The sequence below is a fragment of the Pinus tabuliformis genome, chromosome J (assembly GCF_031772625.1).
Source record: "Pinus tabuliformis cultivar Carrire ecotype Pingquan chromosome J, CPIR1, whole genome shotgun sequence".
Taxonomy (NCBI): domain Eukaryota; kingdom Viridiplantae; phylum Streptophyta; class Pinopsida; order Pinales; family Pinaceae; genus Pinus; species Pinus tabuliformis.
This window is the reverse complement of record NC_142295.1, coordinates 92,725,052-92,741,851: the sequence shown is the minus strand read 5'-3', so window position 1 is coordinate 92,741,851 and position 16,800 is coordinate 92,725,052. Positions and strand designations below refer to the sequence as shown.

Here is a 16,800-nt window from a genome sequence, read left to right as displayed (position 1 = left end):
TTGAATAAGGAGGTCAAAAGTCAAGACATTTTGATCATTAAATCATTGTAAAAAATACATTTTAGGGCGCATGATCAATAGAACCCAACACCCTAAAGTGACATAAAATCAAACAAACGAGTAAAAACAAGCAAGTTGAGTGAAAATGGGAAAGGGAGGAAAGTGCATACTAAATGCCTCGAGAAATTAAAGATTGCAAAAGTGCAACCATGACTTGCAGAATAAAATTGAAGTACTTGAGTGGAAACTACAACAAAATCAAACCATAATTGATCAAATCGCTAACACACTAGCATCTGCAAATGATCTTCAAAGAAAAATAGATATGAAGGATCAATTGCTTGATGCACTTCCGACTAAATTAAAAGAAAAGCGAGCTCAGCTTGATGATATCATTAATGCAACATCTACAATGAGAGTTTACGCAATTTGCGATACAAAAGGCTAATGCATATTTTGATACAAATAAATTCATTCAGACCGTTGATGCAAGTTGTGGCACAAAAAAGCTAATAAAGTAGAGTGATGCAACATGTGATACAAAGGACCTTATTCAAAAGTGTGATGCATCAAGTGATTCAATTGAACTAATAACAAAAGTTGATGGAATACAAAGGTTTGATGCTCAGTGTGATACAAACGACTTGATGGAGTCAATTAATGAAGCACAAAATAACAACAGCAACAGCTGCAAAAGCAATTATGAAAAAGACAAAGAACAAGCAAATTATAATTTCAAGATGGTTGTCAAACCTTGGGAAGAAATCTCATTCAACAAAAAATGGTATGAATTGGGCTACATTAAAGATGATATCTTGTATATTCAGATTAGTCCAAATCCATTCAGTTTATCAGTGAGCGATTACTTAAATATATTTAAAATTTTGTTAAAAAGTGTCAGCATTGTAAAAGAAATCATCGCATGGAGAGTCAATGTTTTGATCTTCATCCTCGTCTTCATTGTGGAAAGACAAATAATCTATTGAAAAGATGTCGAAAGCACAAGAAAACTAAGAAAACAATCCATTGTGGATAGATAAATCCTTGGGGATGGAATCAAGGAGTAAAAAAGTTTTGCAAGTGCTACAGTTTGGTCAAGACAAAGGTAAAAACAAAGTTCCCTGAAGAAATGAACAAAGCAAAAAACTTTCAACTAATTATTCCAGAGAAAATATGGTACTCTCCACACCTCAAGGGGGGAGTACAATGAGAAAAGGGACTCTCCTACACCTTTAAAGGGGGGAGTAAATTGTTGATAGAAGATTAGTTAATGGTCATCCAAAACCACCACCTTATTCATAAAAGATTTGTTAGTGGTCATCAAAAAATCTACACATTATTCAAAGCAGACGTATTAGTGATAAACCATAAACCAACAATAACCGTCTTGCATGCAAGATGGTTATTGGTTAACTAGAAAAACCACCACCTAAAGAATCCACAACCCTAGCTTGGATATTTTCCATAATCTAACTATTGAAAACTTATCATCTTGCACCTGATAGGGGAAATATTAGAAATCAGGCTTCAAGTTTCAAAGTCTTATCAGCATTCAGTAAGCAATTGAGAATTTCAGCGTAGCAACTAATCTCATGAACAAAAAAATATTTCAATTATTCAATCGAAACGTTCAGACAAAGCAGTTGTTCACTTCCAGATATTCAGATATTGGTGGTTTTTCACACATATCTTCATTGAAGCTCAGTTCAACAATTTCAAACTGAAGATGACAGAAGTCATTGGTACATGTGTTGTAAAATTATTCAAGACTTGTAATTGAGAAGAAGGGGGTGAATGTTAGACTATAAGTCTCAACGCAATCACAAAATCTGAGACCATGAGTTGTAATCCCTATCTTCATGAGATGTCATCATAATCCATTGATGAGTTGTCAATGAGATCTAGGTGGTCATACTCATGTATTATAAATTCACATATTGAAATGAATACAGTACAATACAATGGCCTTTTCTGCCACATGTTTGTCTTGTGTCACTCATACCCATTTCTTGACATTTAAACATATGATCAATGTTCATGTGTGTACAAAAATTTATGCCAAGCCATAAAGCTGAAAGAATTATTAATGACTATATATATATATATATATATATCATGGGTTTAATAGTGGAAATAACACTAAACTAAATAAGCCCTTTTATATCATTACAAATAACAACAGGTATAAGCTGTAATATTACTGTTGCCACATTCTGTCAATCTAAGGGCAAGAAAGTTTGGTTGGTAACAAGAGGCCATACCTTACTACAACCATTTCACCTTGCTTAGTAACCTTAAACAAGGTTTGATCATCCATCATATGCTGCTGACTGCAAATAAAGCTACTGACTTACTACAATAATTAACCCTCTAAATAATAGCAACCAAATAGAATGAATGTTTAATATGGAATATATTCAATAAACACTAGTCATAACTGAACCTCTCACAGACCAAGAAGCTTTCCAAAATATACCAATCACGAATCTGTGATTCTAGTTAATGCAACAAATTAAGAAATATGTCATAAATGATGTACAACATCATAAAGCTTCCATTATATACAGGTTACATCACTCTCGGGGAAGCAAAATACAACAGAAATTACAAAAATGACAGGCATCAAATCCATATTTTTATCTTTCTCAATTATCAGTCATATTTATTTGAAAACTAGCATGGGCCTCCTGAGTCCTCATTGAGCACCCTTACCATGGTATCCATTCATGCATCTACAGAAAGGTGAAGAGATCATTGAAAGAAAAGAGACAAAAACAGGACATTTGAGTATTCGCTACATGTTCCATGGGCCAGTAGAGCAACCTCTAAGAGAACACCTGATAAAGATTTGACACTTGAATTCCTTCGAAACCCAACCATCCTAGGAGCATATATTGCAGCAGATCACGCCTAATGGATAAAACAACGAAGCAATTTCAGACAAAAGATGTCTCTGCATATCAAATAAACAACGGATAAAAAGAAAATCATGTATACTCCGAAAATATTAAGAACTCATGCACACCTATCCTTTGGCAGTCAGGATGTTCACTACCTTTTGAAAGCATAACTTTGAGAACTTCGCCTGCTCATGAGGTTATTTAGTTAATTTTATAACATGCCTGCACAGAAAGCACCACTGACAATTTTATGCAGGGATACAGATAAAAGTTGCAGTAGTCCTAATCATGATATGAACACATTTTCTACTGAAGACCTTTGTCAAGTCAACAGATAAGATAAGCATAGATTGACAGATGTAATGAGAGGCATCTGACAACAAACTTGGATTTGTACATTTGAACCTATTTTTCTCTTTGGATCAGTCCTCACACCTGCATGCATAACGCTGCCAGTGCCTATCCTCTGTAAGTTTAAATTTATCCAAGCCAAGATATGAGACATAGAATGGAATGAAATAAAATAAAATTATAATATTGTCCTCAGGTGACCAAGTCAGTAAAGGCATCAACATATATTGCACAGACAGAGGGAATGACTAAAGCATCTCCCAATCTTAATACATATCAGCTTAAAAAAATATTAATTAGAGCATGCCACTGTGCCAAAATATCTGCCTGTGTGTGGATTACTTCCATAAAACCAATTACGTTGGTTGTAAAACTCAGTCTACTCTCTGGAAAAGTTCCCGTACAAGTGCATACATAGGTGAAAGAGACCTGTACAGAGTCACAGACATTATACTGACATTTGAGCACAACATACAAGGCCTAAAGTTCATCATAACTGTGAAGTCACCTGAAGCCCGATGGAGGATATCTATGGCAGTGAGAGCACCCATGGTAGGGAAGAAGCCAGGGATGAGCTCTCCGTGTGGGGCCCTTTGAAGAAGTTTGAAAATATGAATATTTGACAAAGTGTCGCAAAATTTCAACTGTAGTGAATATTTAACAATTATTACTGTTTTCTTTTGCTCCTTCTAAAGTGCTTGTTGAGCTGGAATCTTGAACAACAACTTCATATGTACTGTGTATTAAACCCTTGCCTTTCCAACCAAGTTCACTTAAAATGCACTCTTCCTCTTTTTCCATCTCTTTTTCAGCCTCCTCACTTAGTTCATGATCATATCCCAAAAGGTGTAGGAGCCATGTACCTGGAGTAGGGCCACTTCAACAGTAAGATTAGAAAGGCACTTGAAAAACAATCAGACATAAAAGCAGTTGTAAAGTATATAGGCACACACCATTGAAGGACCAATACTATTGAAATTGAAACAAATTTACCATGAGGATGCGTATCTCATCAAGGAGTGTCTGGCCTCTTTCTTCGGCTTGCCTAGCAGCTGTCTCTATAGAAATGACAATGTCTCCCAGCATAAGCTGCATGGCACAGCTTTCATAAGAATGCTGCAATGATTAAGAACCTACAACTATCACACACTATTTTGCATTAGGGACCAAAGCCTTACAATTGACATTTGAAACTCAGGAATATGTTGGGACATTGAGAGAACATCTGTTGCTACATCTTTACCACGCCATTCTTTGTTTAGCTTCTGGATAAAATTATCATTACATAATAATATTGATAGATCCACGCTATCAAAGGAAGACACATTATCTATGGATGTGTCTCTTGTTGCCGAACTTGAATCTTTTAACCGATCCAATGCCAACTTTGTTGCCATGGGAGCATCCTCACGAAGATTTTCTGCTATATTCTGCAAGGCAAGCAAAAGAAAACAGAATACCTCAGGGTTACAGTTACAACATCATTCCCAGGACAACTATAGCATAAACTCTTTATGATTTGGTGTAAGATTAAAGGATAAATGTTTTCCTGGCAAAACTGTTTTTGGAACAAATGATTCTTTGCTTTGCAAAAATTACAACAATCTCCGACTGGATCTTTTTTACTATAACATGACAAATGTAAATAAATACACAATGGATATATAGTCCTGACAACTACATATATGTAAAGGATGGCAGGTGCAGGGGAGATCATTCTTGATCCCCAATGAAACCAAGAAAATTGCGTTCGTGTACTGAAGAATATGAAGGAAAGTAAGAGAAGTTAGGATAATTTTATTGACGTCAAAAAATTGACCACATATAGGTCAACAGGACTGTTGAGTATAACAGTGTGGGATACAAAGTGGGAGCCCAAAGGCCACTCCTATAATGCATATAAAAGCATGACAAAAGCAGATCAAAAGCTGTGCAGTTAAGATCTGTAGTCCATGACCGTGAAACGAAAAATACAAAATAGTAACACAGAAACATGCAAGTACCACTGAGAACCCGATAATAAAATCTCCAATAAGGGAGAGACCTGTGATATCTCGCCTGAGGGACGTTAATCAATGACTCCCAAATTTTTTCTCTACTAAAATTTAAGGCTGTAGGAAAAAAACTCATGATGGATGACTGATCGAAGGATCTAAAAGAGCTGGGACATCTAATTTAAGATATGCCTTGTTCTCCAGATGATGTAGCCCTCTGCCAAGATCTAGAGAAGGTCCCCAATCTGCTGATGTTGTATGAACTGTCCCAGGATCTGAGACAACATGCCCATAAGGGCCTCGTTGGCTGAGCCAAGATAGCCTCCCAAGGTCTCACAGATCTAGAGGCTGATGTAATGTTGTTGTCTAGACTCTATATACATCTTGGTGCCTTTGTCCATTGAGAGCAAAGGAAGAAAAAAGCGATCGACTTGGGATGATCAGAAAGGGCAGGGGTTGCCAGAGTGAGTGAACTCTAAGACTGAGGGCCTCCCTCAAGTATAGCGCCAGTCAGCTTTGATCTAGAAACTGGAAGTAGATAGAGAGACAGTTTTGAAACAAGAGAATTTTGTATAAATGCAGTTAGTTGGATGTATGGTCACCAACAAGATTTTGATTCTAGGAATGACCCAAATTGGTAGTCATAATTATTCATTATCTGTTCAATTCTTAGCAATGTCCTCTTCCAAAAGTTCATGTTTACAATGGTTTTCAAATTTCTTTGGTTAGAAATTGTAGGTTTGAATCTAGGATTTACCACAGTAATCATGTTTGATTGTCTAAGTTTCGGATGCGTAAGAGGATCCATCATCAGGACAAGAAAGCCTGAGGGAAAGAGTGTCAACAGAACCGTATAAATAAAAGAGATACAGTAAAATATAACTTACATTTTTTATTCCCTTTAGGGTTTTTTATTTAGGTCTTATTGCCAAAAATTTCTACTCGTTTAATTTCATTTTACTGCATCTCATTTTTTTATACTATTCTCTTGACACTCTTTCCGTCAGGCTTTCATGTCCTGATGATGGATCCTCTTACAGATCCAAAACGTAGACAATGAAACATGATAACTTTGGTAAATCTGAGATTCCAACCTACAGTTCATGTTTAGTTAGATAATACAGGTCTGACAAAATAAAAATCAAGTTATGCTTGCATATATTACTATGCTAGTAAAATTCAATACGTTCAAAAAGGTTAAGTTGGAGTTTCTACTTGTAGGCCCCACTCATAACCAAATTGACCAAATGTTTAATCAAATCTTTGAGAGGTTGAGAAGCAAACATGTATGGAGTCTTCCAACACTATCATATCGATAAGTAATTATACTAACCACCTAGAACCTATAATTTTCACACTGGGGGAAACTAGACATGTAGCATTTTGTGTTAGGTGACACACAGCCAGTGTTTTAAAAATAGCCCAAACTGGAACAGGGACCGACCGGTTCACGTCTTGACCTTAATTTCAAACCGGTCAGTTCAACCTGTGTTGTTTTTAACTGACCTGGGCCTGCATGTCACAAAAAATGCAAGGAAATTTTTCTTTAAAATATTTTTAAAATAAATAAATAAGCAGAAACCAAACCCTAAAAAGAATTATATAAGCCAACTTTGGATATCTGGTGTCTAACGTTTGGATTTACATTGACGTCCATGAACATGTATTTTTTATTAAAAAGTCATATTTTATGTATCTTTTATAAACTAGTTCATTCACTAGTTTAGATTAGTTTCTGGTTCTTGTCAAGTTAGACCATTGATCAGTTTTGAGTCTAATTCTGAACTTTAAATTTTAAAACATTGTTCACAACATGAACAACACATTGAAAAGTTGAATGATCATAGCTTTCAAAACCAATTTTGGACAAAACAAGTTGATTGTAAGACTGTGGACACTTATTTGGATTAAGTCACAGTGTAACTCTTTGGAATGGGCTTCATCTACAGGGTTACCCTTCCTAAAGTATCTCCAATTTATATCATTGCTACAAAAAGAATGAAATTACATATGCAAGAAGACAACGACGTTATATTGACTTCTCAGCATGTTCGGTTGAAATATAGGAGACAGCAAGTCGATATTATGTTTAATGTGATGAAGGAGAGAAATGTTGGTGGCAAGGATTTTTTAATTAGCCTAAAGCCATCTTAATTCTAGATCTATCAAATGCTTAAAGGGATCAAATCCCCTAAGGTGTAAACATCTTCTCAAGTTTTGCGACCTAAAAAAGGCTTGCAGCTGAAGGGATTTGACCCGTCAGCGCTTGATAGATCCAGAGTTAAGATGGATCTATGTCATTCTAGGTTGCAAAGCCCTCTCAGCGCAATGAACGAACAAAAATGTTATCCTTCGACAAGGATAGGTTGTTGGTCTCTCCATTCGAATGGGCCCATGTAATTCAAGAAACTGCTTTGAAACAAAACCAAAACCAACGAGTTTATAATTGTGTTGGCCAAAAAGAAGTAAGCGAAATAATAGGTTCGAGGAGGACATTTATCATGAATGCCTTCATAGTGTGTGACCCAGAATAGCTCAGGATCTTACAACTGGAACAATGATTTTGTCTTGTCAAATTAATTCATAGAGTGTCAACATGAATCAATCACTGTTCATTGATATCACACTTTACCAAAAGAAAGTTTCACTAGAAATAATAAACAACCACCTCAATGTGTTATATGACCAAATTTACAGTAAGTTGACATAATAGCAAATAACTTTGAAATCACAAAGCCAAGCTCACTATGTAAGGCAACTGAAGAAATCTTTAAAGAAAAGATATAGCACAAAGAAGAATGTCTGATCAAGTTGCAAGATCCTTCGATCAAGAGGGTACTGAAGGAAAAGATTGGCGTAAAACAAAAAGTTAGCCGAAATACGTGCACTTTGTAAATCATGTATAACTGAAATTGCACAATTTTCAACCTTAATCTTATAATTTATTAGCTGTGTGTACAAATTTGCTATTTTTTTAAATTTAGTTCTTTGACAATGATTCACCATTCAAAGTAAATCTTTCAACTCTTAAATTTTCATATTACCCTTTTAAAAGTTATATTTCTCATATCAAAAATGTAAAAGTAACAGAATTTTGATAATCAAAATTGTGTTGCCTTCCATATTGTCACTTTGTTTCTCAAGGTACTATTTTCTATATAATTTTGAGAATTTTAATAAATTTTATATGTAAAAGAATAGCTGGTATATAAAAATGTGAATTTGATTCCCCGCATTTTTTCAAACTTCAATAATTTTTGATAATTTTTAGGACTTTTTAGGACAAAAGTTGAGATCCTTCCCTTTTATTCCCAATCTGGGCTGTGCCTAGGCCAGGACCAGCCCTGGTATTGGATATAAAAATGATTTACCTAACAGCAGAATGCTGTCACCAGAATTGTGTGAGACTTGGTCGAGCCTAGACACCCTTGAGACAGTGTAACCCCACAATTGGATCCCACCCTCAACTGATCCCCGTGAGAATTAAACCTGAGACCTGATGGGAACTAAACACAAACCCACTAGACAAACCTCTAGATCTTGTTATCAAGAAAATATATATTAAATCATTCTTGTTATCAAAAATTCTATATCATTAAATTCCAAAATTTGTTCTTTTGATTCCACTTTTACGTCTAAAATTTGAGATGAGTTGGATGGAATTCCTCTTTTGGAGATCCAAACATGGATATGATCAAATTGAACAACATAAATGTGTTTAAAAATTGAATTTATGCCACACATGTGCAATTGTCAAGGTCGGTTTCATCATCATGTAGCCATGAAGCCAAATGGGCAAGTCTCTTCATCATCTGTGTGCTCAATATATAAATATAAGAGAACCCTCAAACTCATTTGGCCTCAAATCCCTCTCACTCTCTCTCTTCTGTTTGATTCATACAGCTCATTGGGCATATCTTTTCTCTCACACATGTGGCAAGAAGGACGAATTTCAGGACAGATTACAGGGCCGAAAATTTCAGACTTTTGTTGCAGGTTTGACCAGCATTGACTTTAACTTTGAGTTCGATCTCTTGGGAAGTTTTCTGTTTGGGCAGGCTGTACTATTTGGCACAGAAACCGAGGTGATCTGGGCACTTTGACTGCAGAGATAAATTGCAGGTTTGACCACAACCAGAAGTGCAGAATTTGACCAAGTTTGACCACTGATTTTGTGACTGTTTTGGGCTGACTTTGACCACTTCTGAAGGCTGAGTTTGACTGCCTTTGACCGAGCTTCAAAGGATGTTTTGCTGCTGCGTTGACCATCTTTGACTTTCTCGTTAGGGCAGAATTTGACTGCTGTTGACTGCAAATTTGACAGGGCTGTTTTGACTGTGATTTGGCAAGTCAATTTTGACTTTTGTACTCTCTCTCTCTCTCAGCTGAACATTTGATATAATAATAACAAGAATTGATCAAAAGGTTTTCCCTATCTTGGGGTTTTTCCCTAACATCCGCCAAATCTGATGTTCTCTTGTATTGGCTTGTCTTCTGCATTTTATTGTTCATGTTCTTTCTATAGTTACTGTCAATGTGATTTATGGTTAATGTGATTGCTATTGGAAAACTAAATTAGAAATTGTCATTGGGCTGCTAAAGGAAATTGAAGTAATTGTGCTAAGCATAGAACATACCATTGTTAACTAAAATTAACATGGTTTCAGAGCCCAAGTGAAGACAAAGCCCAAGCAAGAGAGAGAAAATCAATCACCAAGAGAGATTTATTGGACAAGTTTCAATGGTTTCTACATCTTACTCCAAGACTGAAAAAAAGCTCAATGACAAATATGACTATCATGCATGGAAGATGGCTTTGGACCTGACTTTGGAGGAGCATGAAGTATTGGACTATGTGCAGGGAAAAGTGGTGGAGCCTCCTTCAAATGCACCGGTTGCTGCTAAGACGAAGTATAGAAAAGGTGAGGCCAAAGCAAAGAAAATTTTGATCAACTCTATTCAAAAGCATTTGGTTGCCTATATTTCTGATTTGGGAACTTCTAAGGAGATATATGATAAGCCAATTGGGATGTTCAAAGTGAACAATGCAAATCAAATCCTCTTTCTCAAAAACAAGTTGAAGGATATCAAGATGGATAAAGGGGAGTCTATTCAATCCTACTTCATGAGAATAACACAAATCAAGAATGACTTGCTATCTATTGGAGAAGTTATTTCTGACAGGGAGCTCTCGCTCATTGCTCTTGGAGGTCTTCCAAGACCATGGGATGTATTTGTCACCACCATTCTCAACAATGACAAGATACCTGGTTTCGATGAGTTATTGGCTAGAAGCACTCAAGAGGAGACTAGGATGATGGAGAGAGACAAGCCCTCAAATGGAAATGAACCTACTTCTTTCCTCGCTCATGCAAAGAGGAAGACTAATGCTAGTCCAAGAAGACAGGGTCATGTTGATTTTTGGGTAGCATCAGATGTGCTCTAGCTCCGAAATTTTGTGGAGGGGCTAGAACACATGAGATCTCCAGGACCCAGAAATCGTTTGGAGAAATTCCACCCGAATTGTATTTTATTAAAATAATTATTATTTTTAATGGGTTCCTAAGTTTAAACTTAGGAAAATTAAAATATTAATGGATATTAATAAAAAATATGGGCGAGAAGCTTCTAAGAGACGAGGATCAAGTCTAATTTAAACTTAGTCGTCAATTAGAGACTTAATCTTGACCGTTGATTCATCAATAAGAAAAGTATAAGAGGAGGCTTGAGGGTCAGTTGAGGATACGCCAAGTGATCAATCAGTTCGATTTTTCTAGGGCGCGGTTTGCTGAGAAAATTGAACAAGTGATATGAGTTGCAGTGAGAGGGGCAGAAGCAGAGATTTGGATCAGAAAAGAGTTCTGAGCCAAAGAGTACGGGGCAGAGAGGCAGCAATAGCATCAGAGAGGTAGCGGAGAGGCCTGCGCAACCCACGAGGGGCTCACACAGTGGTGACGCGGACCAAGAGGGTCTCTTGCAATGGAAGTGCAGAGTATTCGTCAGAAGTTCAAGATTTTGCCAGAGAAGCAAAATTTTGAGCTGAGAGGGGTGAATAGCAGTCTTCCTCTAGCGAATCGATTCAGCAGAAGGGATGGCGCAGTCTCCTAGAGGCAAGACGTTGGCCCAAGCAATGATTGCTCAGGGATTTCACGATGTTTGCCGAGAGTCTGATCACTCATTGGATCAATCGTGACTTGGGGAATGAGGTAAACCCTTGTATGTATTTCTTGCTGTCGAGATTTCTCTGAAAGGTTAGTCGGTGTGAGAGGCAACCTGTTGTACTCAGATTCTGCTTGCTAATAATACAAACCCTCTATCTGCTACATCGATTTTCCCATATTAGGTTTTTCCGGGGACGTGTTGTCCAAAAATAACGGTGTCCCTTGTGTGTTTGTGTAACGACCCATTTCAACTTACAAGTAACATAAAAATATTAGCATGTATACGAGGCATGCATATGATAGCTACATATGCATGCATTGCATGCACTGCGCTAGTATGCATACTAACTTATTATGAAAATTCCAAGTAGAAATAATAAATGAATTAATTATTGAAAGCACTGTAGTAGTGTTCATACCAATTTAATTATATGAAGTGTTTATGTATGGGGAATAAATTAAATAGTAAAATAATTAATTAATACCTTATTTATAATATATTAATTCATTTTCATTAATACCATTTAATTAAATAATAAATGAATAAATATTATTAGGCCCAAGTTAATTAACTTATCCTTTGGCATGTCATGTTAAGTACTTTAAAAAAAAAAGATCCTCTTCCCAAAGTCGGTTGAAGCGATAAAGATCAAAATACCATTTATTATATATTTAAATAAAATATAATTTAATGTACAATAAAGACAACCGACTGGAGTAATGGGAATTTAAAAGGATAAGGACAAGGTTGATTGGAGAAAAAAGGGTGGGATTTCTTCGGAGGGAAGGATCCTTTCCTATATAAGAAAATCTAGAGGAGAAGGACGGAGGGAGAGGATTAAATGGAGATGGCGGGATGGAAATTTGCGAGGAAGCAAATGAAGAATCTGGAGAGGAATGTGAAGTAACGAATGAGCTGCTTTGGGGCTCTGATATAAATCTAGGAAAATTGAGGGAGAGGAATGTGAAGTAACGAATGAGCTTTGGGGCTCCGATATAAATCTAGGAAAATTGAGACTTGTTCTTGGAAGTTTTGGGCACGGGGGCCAAAAGGTTTCACTTTCGAAGCCTTTTGGGTTTGGGGTCCGGAAAGACCGATCCCAGACAGGCTGGGAGGAAATTGGTTGGTTTGGTATCCGGAGAACAACATCATCCAACATCATCCAGGAACCGACACCAACTCAGAAAAACCAGGTAAGTACATATATCTAATTTGATTTGTTTAGTCATAAAATTGGAAGGTATATTCTGTACATTCTGCTAGAAATGAAATTTTATGAAATTGTAAATACAGTATGTTAGAAATGAATTTAAATAGGAATGAATTTAAATGGACAGGCATATACTGTTAGAAATATTTGTAAACTATAATACCAGTGTTTTGAAAAAAAAAAAAAAAAAAAAACTTTATTTTATCTTTACTTTATTAGCCATATTCTCGAGACTGTCATTTTGAAATTTTCCATAGCTATGAAAAGATACATAGGAGTATGTTATTTCAAATTATTATGGTTTATTATGTATGTTTACTTAAATCTGCATGTATTGTTGATTCATGGATGCCCACATGAATTATGTTAGGATGAAATTTCTACATATGATGTCTTACTTATGAGCATGTGTGACTTTGATGAAAAACCATAGATTTCTTATCATTGATAAAATGGATATAATAATAGTGATCACACTTTACTATTTTGATGTGAAAGTTAATTGTAGGTATATCAGCTAGACATAGCCAAGTATGTCATATAAACTTAAAATATATACCATAGGTATCAACAAATATAAAATGCTAGGAAAGGGTTATTTGAATATCTTTGATTATGAATATATCAATGCATATGTTATGATGTGTGGACAAGTATTTATGTTGCAGATGTTATCATCATCTTGATATGCTATACATGCTTGGTTAAATCCCAATACCAAACCAACCACGTGATGACAAAACTTCCAAGAACAATTGAGGCTCAATAAGATTCCATGATAGGATGTTCATCTTGATCCTACTATGAGGGGTGGAGGTGTTGCCCACCGTTTATCTTCCAAAACCTGGAGTCATGGGAGGACTGTGCGAGTTACGTTCCCTAGACGTGTGATGATGACTACCGGATGCCTATTGGAAAAATAGGTCGATACAATCGACGCTATCACCCTTGAGGTTTATGAATGGTTAGATCGGTATAGTTGATGCCATGACATAGACGGATAGGATGGGAGTGGAAGTTATTAGGAAGGATAGGATGATTCTGGAATAGCTTGGGAACTCTGTTGGGCAGAGCATGAATGTTCAAAATAAATTTTAAAATTCTTTTCATTACAAATAAGTATTCAATCGCAGAACGCAATCCTTACATGATTATACTAAACACTAAAGTAATTACCGATATACTATATAAACTCTAACTTCGGGACGAAGTGTTTTGAAGGAGGGGAGTATGTAACGACCCATTTCAACTTACAAGTAACATAAAAATATTAGCATGTATACGAGGCATGCATATGATAGCTACATATGCATGCATTGCATGCACTGCGCTAGTATGCATACTAACTTATTATGAAAATTCCAAGTAGAAATAATAAATGAATTAATTATTGAAAGCACTGTAGTAGTGTTCATACCAATTTAATTATATTAAGTGTTTATGTATGGGGAATAAATTAAATAGTAAAATAATTAATTAATACCTTATTTATAATATTTAATTCATTTTCATTAATAACATTTAATTAAATAATAAATGAATAAATATTATTAGGCCCAAGTTAATTAACTTATCCTTTGGCATGTCATGTTAAGTACTTTAAAAAAAAGATCCTCTTCCCAAAGTCGGTTGAAGCGATAAAGATCAAAATACCATTTATTATATATTTAAATAAAATATAATTAATGTACAATAAAGACAACCGACTGGAGTAATGGGAATTTAAAAGGATAAGGACAAGGCTGATTGGAGAAAAAAAGGGTGGGATTTCTTCGGAGGGAAGGATCCTTTCCTATATAAGAAAATCTAAGAGGAGAAGGACCGGGGAGAGGATTAAATGGAGATGGCGGGATGGAAATTTGGGAAGGAAGCAAATGAAGAATCTGGGAGAGGAATGTGAAGTAACGAATGAGCTGCTTTGGGGCTCCGATAAAATCTAGGAAAATTGAGGGAGAGGAATGTGAAGTAACGAATGAGCTTTGGGCTCCGATATAAATCTAGGAAAATTGAGACTTGTTCTTGGAAGTTTTGGGCACGGGGGCCAAAAGGTTTCACTTTCGAAGCCTTTTGGGTTTGGGGTCCGGAAAGACCGATCCCAGACAGGCTGGGAGGAAATTGGTTGGTTTGGTATCCGGAGAACAACATCATCCAACATCATCAGGAACCGACACCAACTCAGAAAAACCAGGTAAGTACATACATCTAATTTGAATTGTTTAGTCATAAAATTGTAAGGTATATTCTGTACATTCTGCTAGAAATGAAATTTTATGAAATTGTAAATACAGTATGTTAGAAATGAATTTAAATAGGAATGAATTTAAATGGACAGGCATATACTGTTAGAAATATTTGTAAATTATAATACCAGTCTTTACAGTTTGTCTCATCTATTGTTTCAGTTTATGATCTATATGCCAGTGTAGTCTGCAGTAGTGTTTACATCACTATTTATCTAATTAAATAACTTGTTGAATGAAATAATAGGAGATGTTAAACTAGTAACTACAGTAGGATTCTTGTTTGTAAAGATTCAGAAATTTTCACATGGTATCAAAGCGTTGCAGATCATAGGACACTAAAGCCATCAGCCAAGAGATCAAGCAAATCTGCTGCAAAGAGGCAGTTGTCCCGAGTGACAGCGTTGTTTCAAAGCCAAAGGAGCAACTGAAGGAGTAACACAATGCCTGCGTCAACTTTCTAAGCCAGGAGGAGGAGACGCAGTACCCGAGAGGAGCTCACACAGTGACTGCGTCAGTGTTGGAATTTCTAAGTTTAACCCATTAAAAATTCTCCCTATACTATCTGATTTATTTCTTCCTACTTGTTCAATTACTTAACAAGTTATTTACCATGTAAATACTGAAAATAAATACAAGTACATTATCAACACGTACAGATCATCAACTGAAAGTAAACAAACACACAAGTGACGCCGTTGTTTTTGGACTAATGTCCCTGGAAAAACCCAATGCGGGAAAACCAATGCAACTATTCAAAAGGTTTTATTATTATGCAATTTTAGAATACAACCTGGGTGCCAGAAATGGCTCACCCAATAGAGAATGCCCTCAGCAGTAATACCTCTCACTTGGAGACAGATATTCCGGCTAAAAAACCGGATGAACGATCCCACAGCAACAATGCAGCCTCTATTGCTCTGCGTCACTCTGATAGGGACTGCATCACCCTACCTGGCTCTCCATCTCTCAGTCTATCCCACGAAATGCTCCTAGCGCTGCCTCTCGGCCCTACATCAGCCTCTCTGGGCTCTATGTCAGCTTTTGGAGCCTCAGCGTCAACCCCTGGACCCTCTGCATCTCACACGCTGGCCCTCTCTGGCTCTGCTCAGCTCCTCGCTTCCTCTGCGTGGCCTCTAGCTGGCTCTGCGTCCGTCTCCCAGCTCTGCGTTGATCCTCCTTTTACTAACTCTGCCTCTCTGCTATGTATTCACTGCCCCTCAACTACAACTCTGATCACTCACTCAATTTCCTCAACAAACCCTGCCCAGAAAATCGAGCTCTTGATCTCTCTCAGCATGTTCTCCAACTGACCCTCAAACCTCCTCTTATACTTTTCTCGTTGGTCCATCAACGGCCGAGATTAAATCTCTAATCAACGGCTAAGATTAGATTTGGCTTGATCCATAACTTTTGGACCCTTCTAACCCAGTTTTATATTAATACCCATTAATATTTTATTTTTCCTAAGTTTAGACTTAGGAACTCCATTAAAAATATTAATTATTTTAATATTTTCCAAACCGGTTAGAATCTGCCCAAACCGTTTCTAGGTCTTGGAGATCTCATGTGCTTTAGCCTCTCCACCAATTTTCATGGCTAGAGCGCATCCGATGCTACCCCAATCAACACTCTCTTTTAGCGAGGATTGTGCTCTAGTAATACTCCTCACTGAGTATCACACTGATCATCCAACATCGGTCCCTGTGCTGATGCTAAACCTCCCTACCCAACACGCTATGCACTGCTGCATCCTATACTACTGCCCATGGCCCTGCCACTGTTGCATCTGTACGGCAGCACCCTCTGCATCCGTGTTGCTGCCCATGGCCCTGCCACTGTTGCATCTGTACGGCAGCACCCTCTGCATCCATGTTGCTGCCCATGGCCCTGCCACTACCACTATTGCATCTGCAATGCATCCCCTTCTCCTCACGCTGCAT

At 36.8% G+C, this 16,800-nt stretch overlaps 1 protein-coding gene across 1 annotated transcript in view; it reads right to left on the bottom strand.

Annotated features, from left to right (window-relative positions):
• Positions 1 to 3,409: 3,409 nt before the first annotated feature.
• Positions 3,410 to 16,800, bottom strand: part of LOC149225670 (endoribonuclease YBEY, chloroplastic-like) — a 32,823-nt gene continuing 19,432 nt past the window's right edge. The window contains exons 2-4 of the mRNA XM_089377255.1: positions 4,430 to 4,681; positions 4,245 to 4,340; positions 3,410 to 4,128 (exon numbers count right to left, since the gene is read on the bottom strand). Coding sequence (XP_089233381.1) covers positions 4,084 to 4,128; positions 4,245 to 4,340; positions 4,430 to 4,681 — 393 coding nt within the window. The 3' untranslated portion in view covers positions 3,410 to 4,083. The remainder of the gene's footprint in view (positions 4,129 to 4,244; positions 4,341 to 4,429; positions 4,682 to 16,800) is intronic.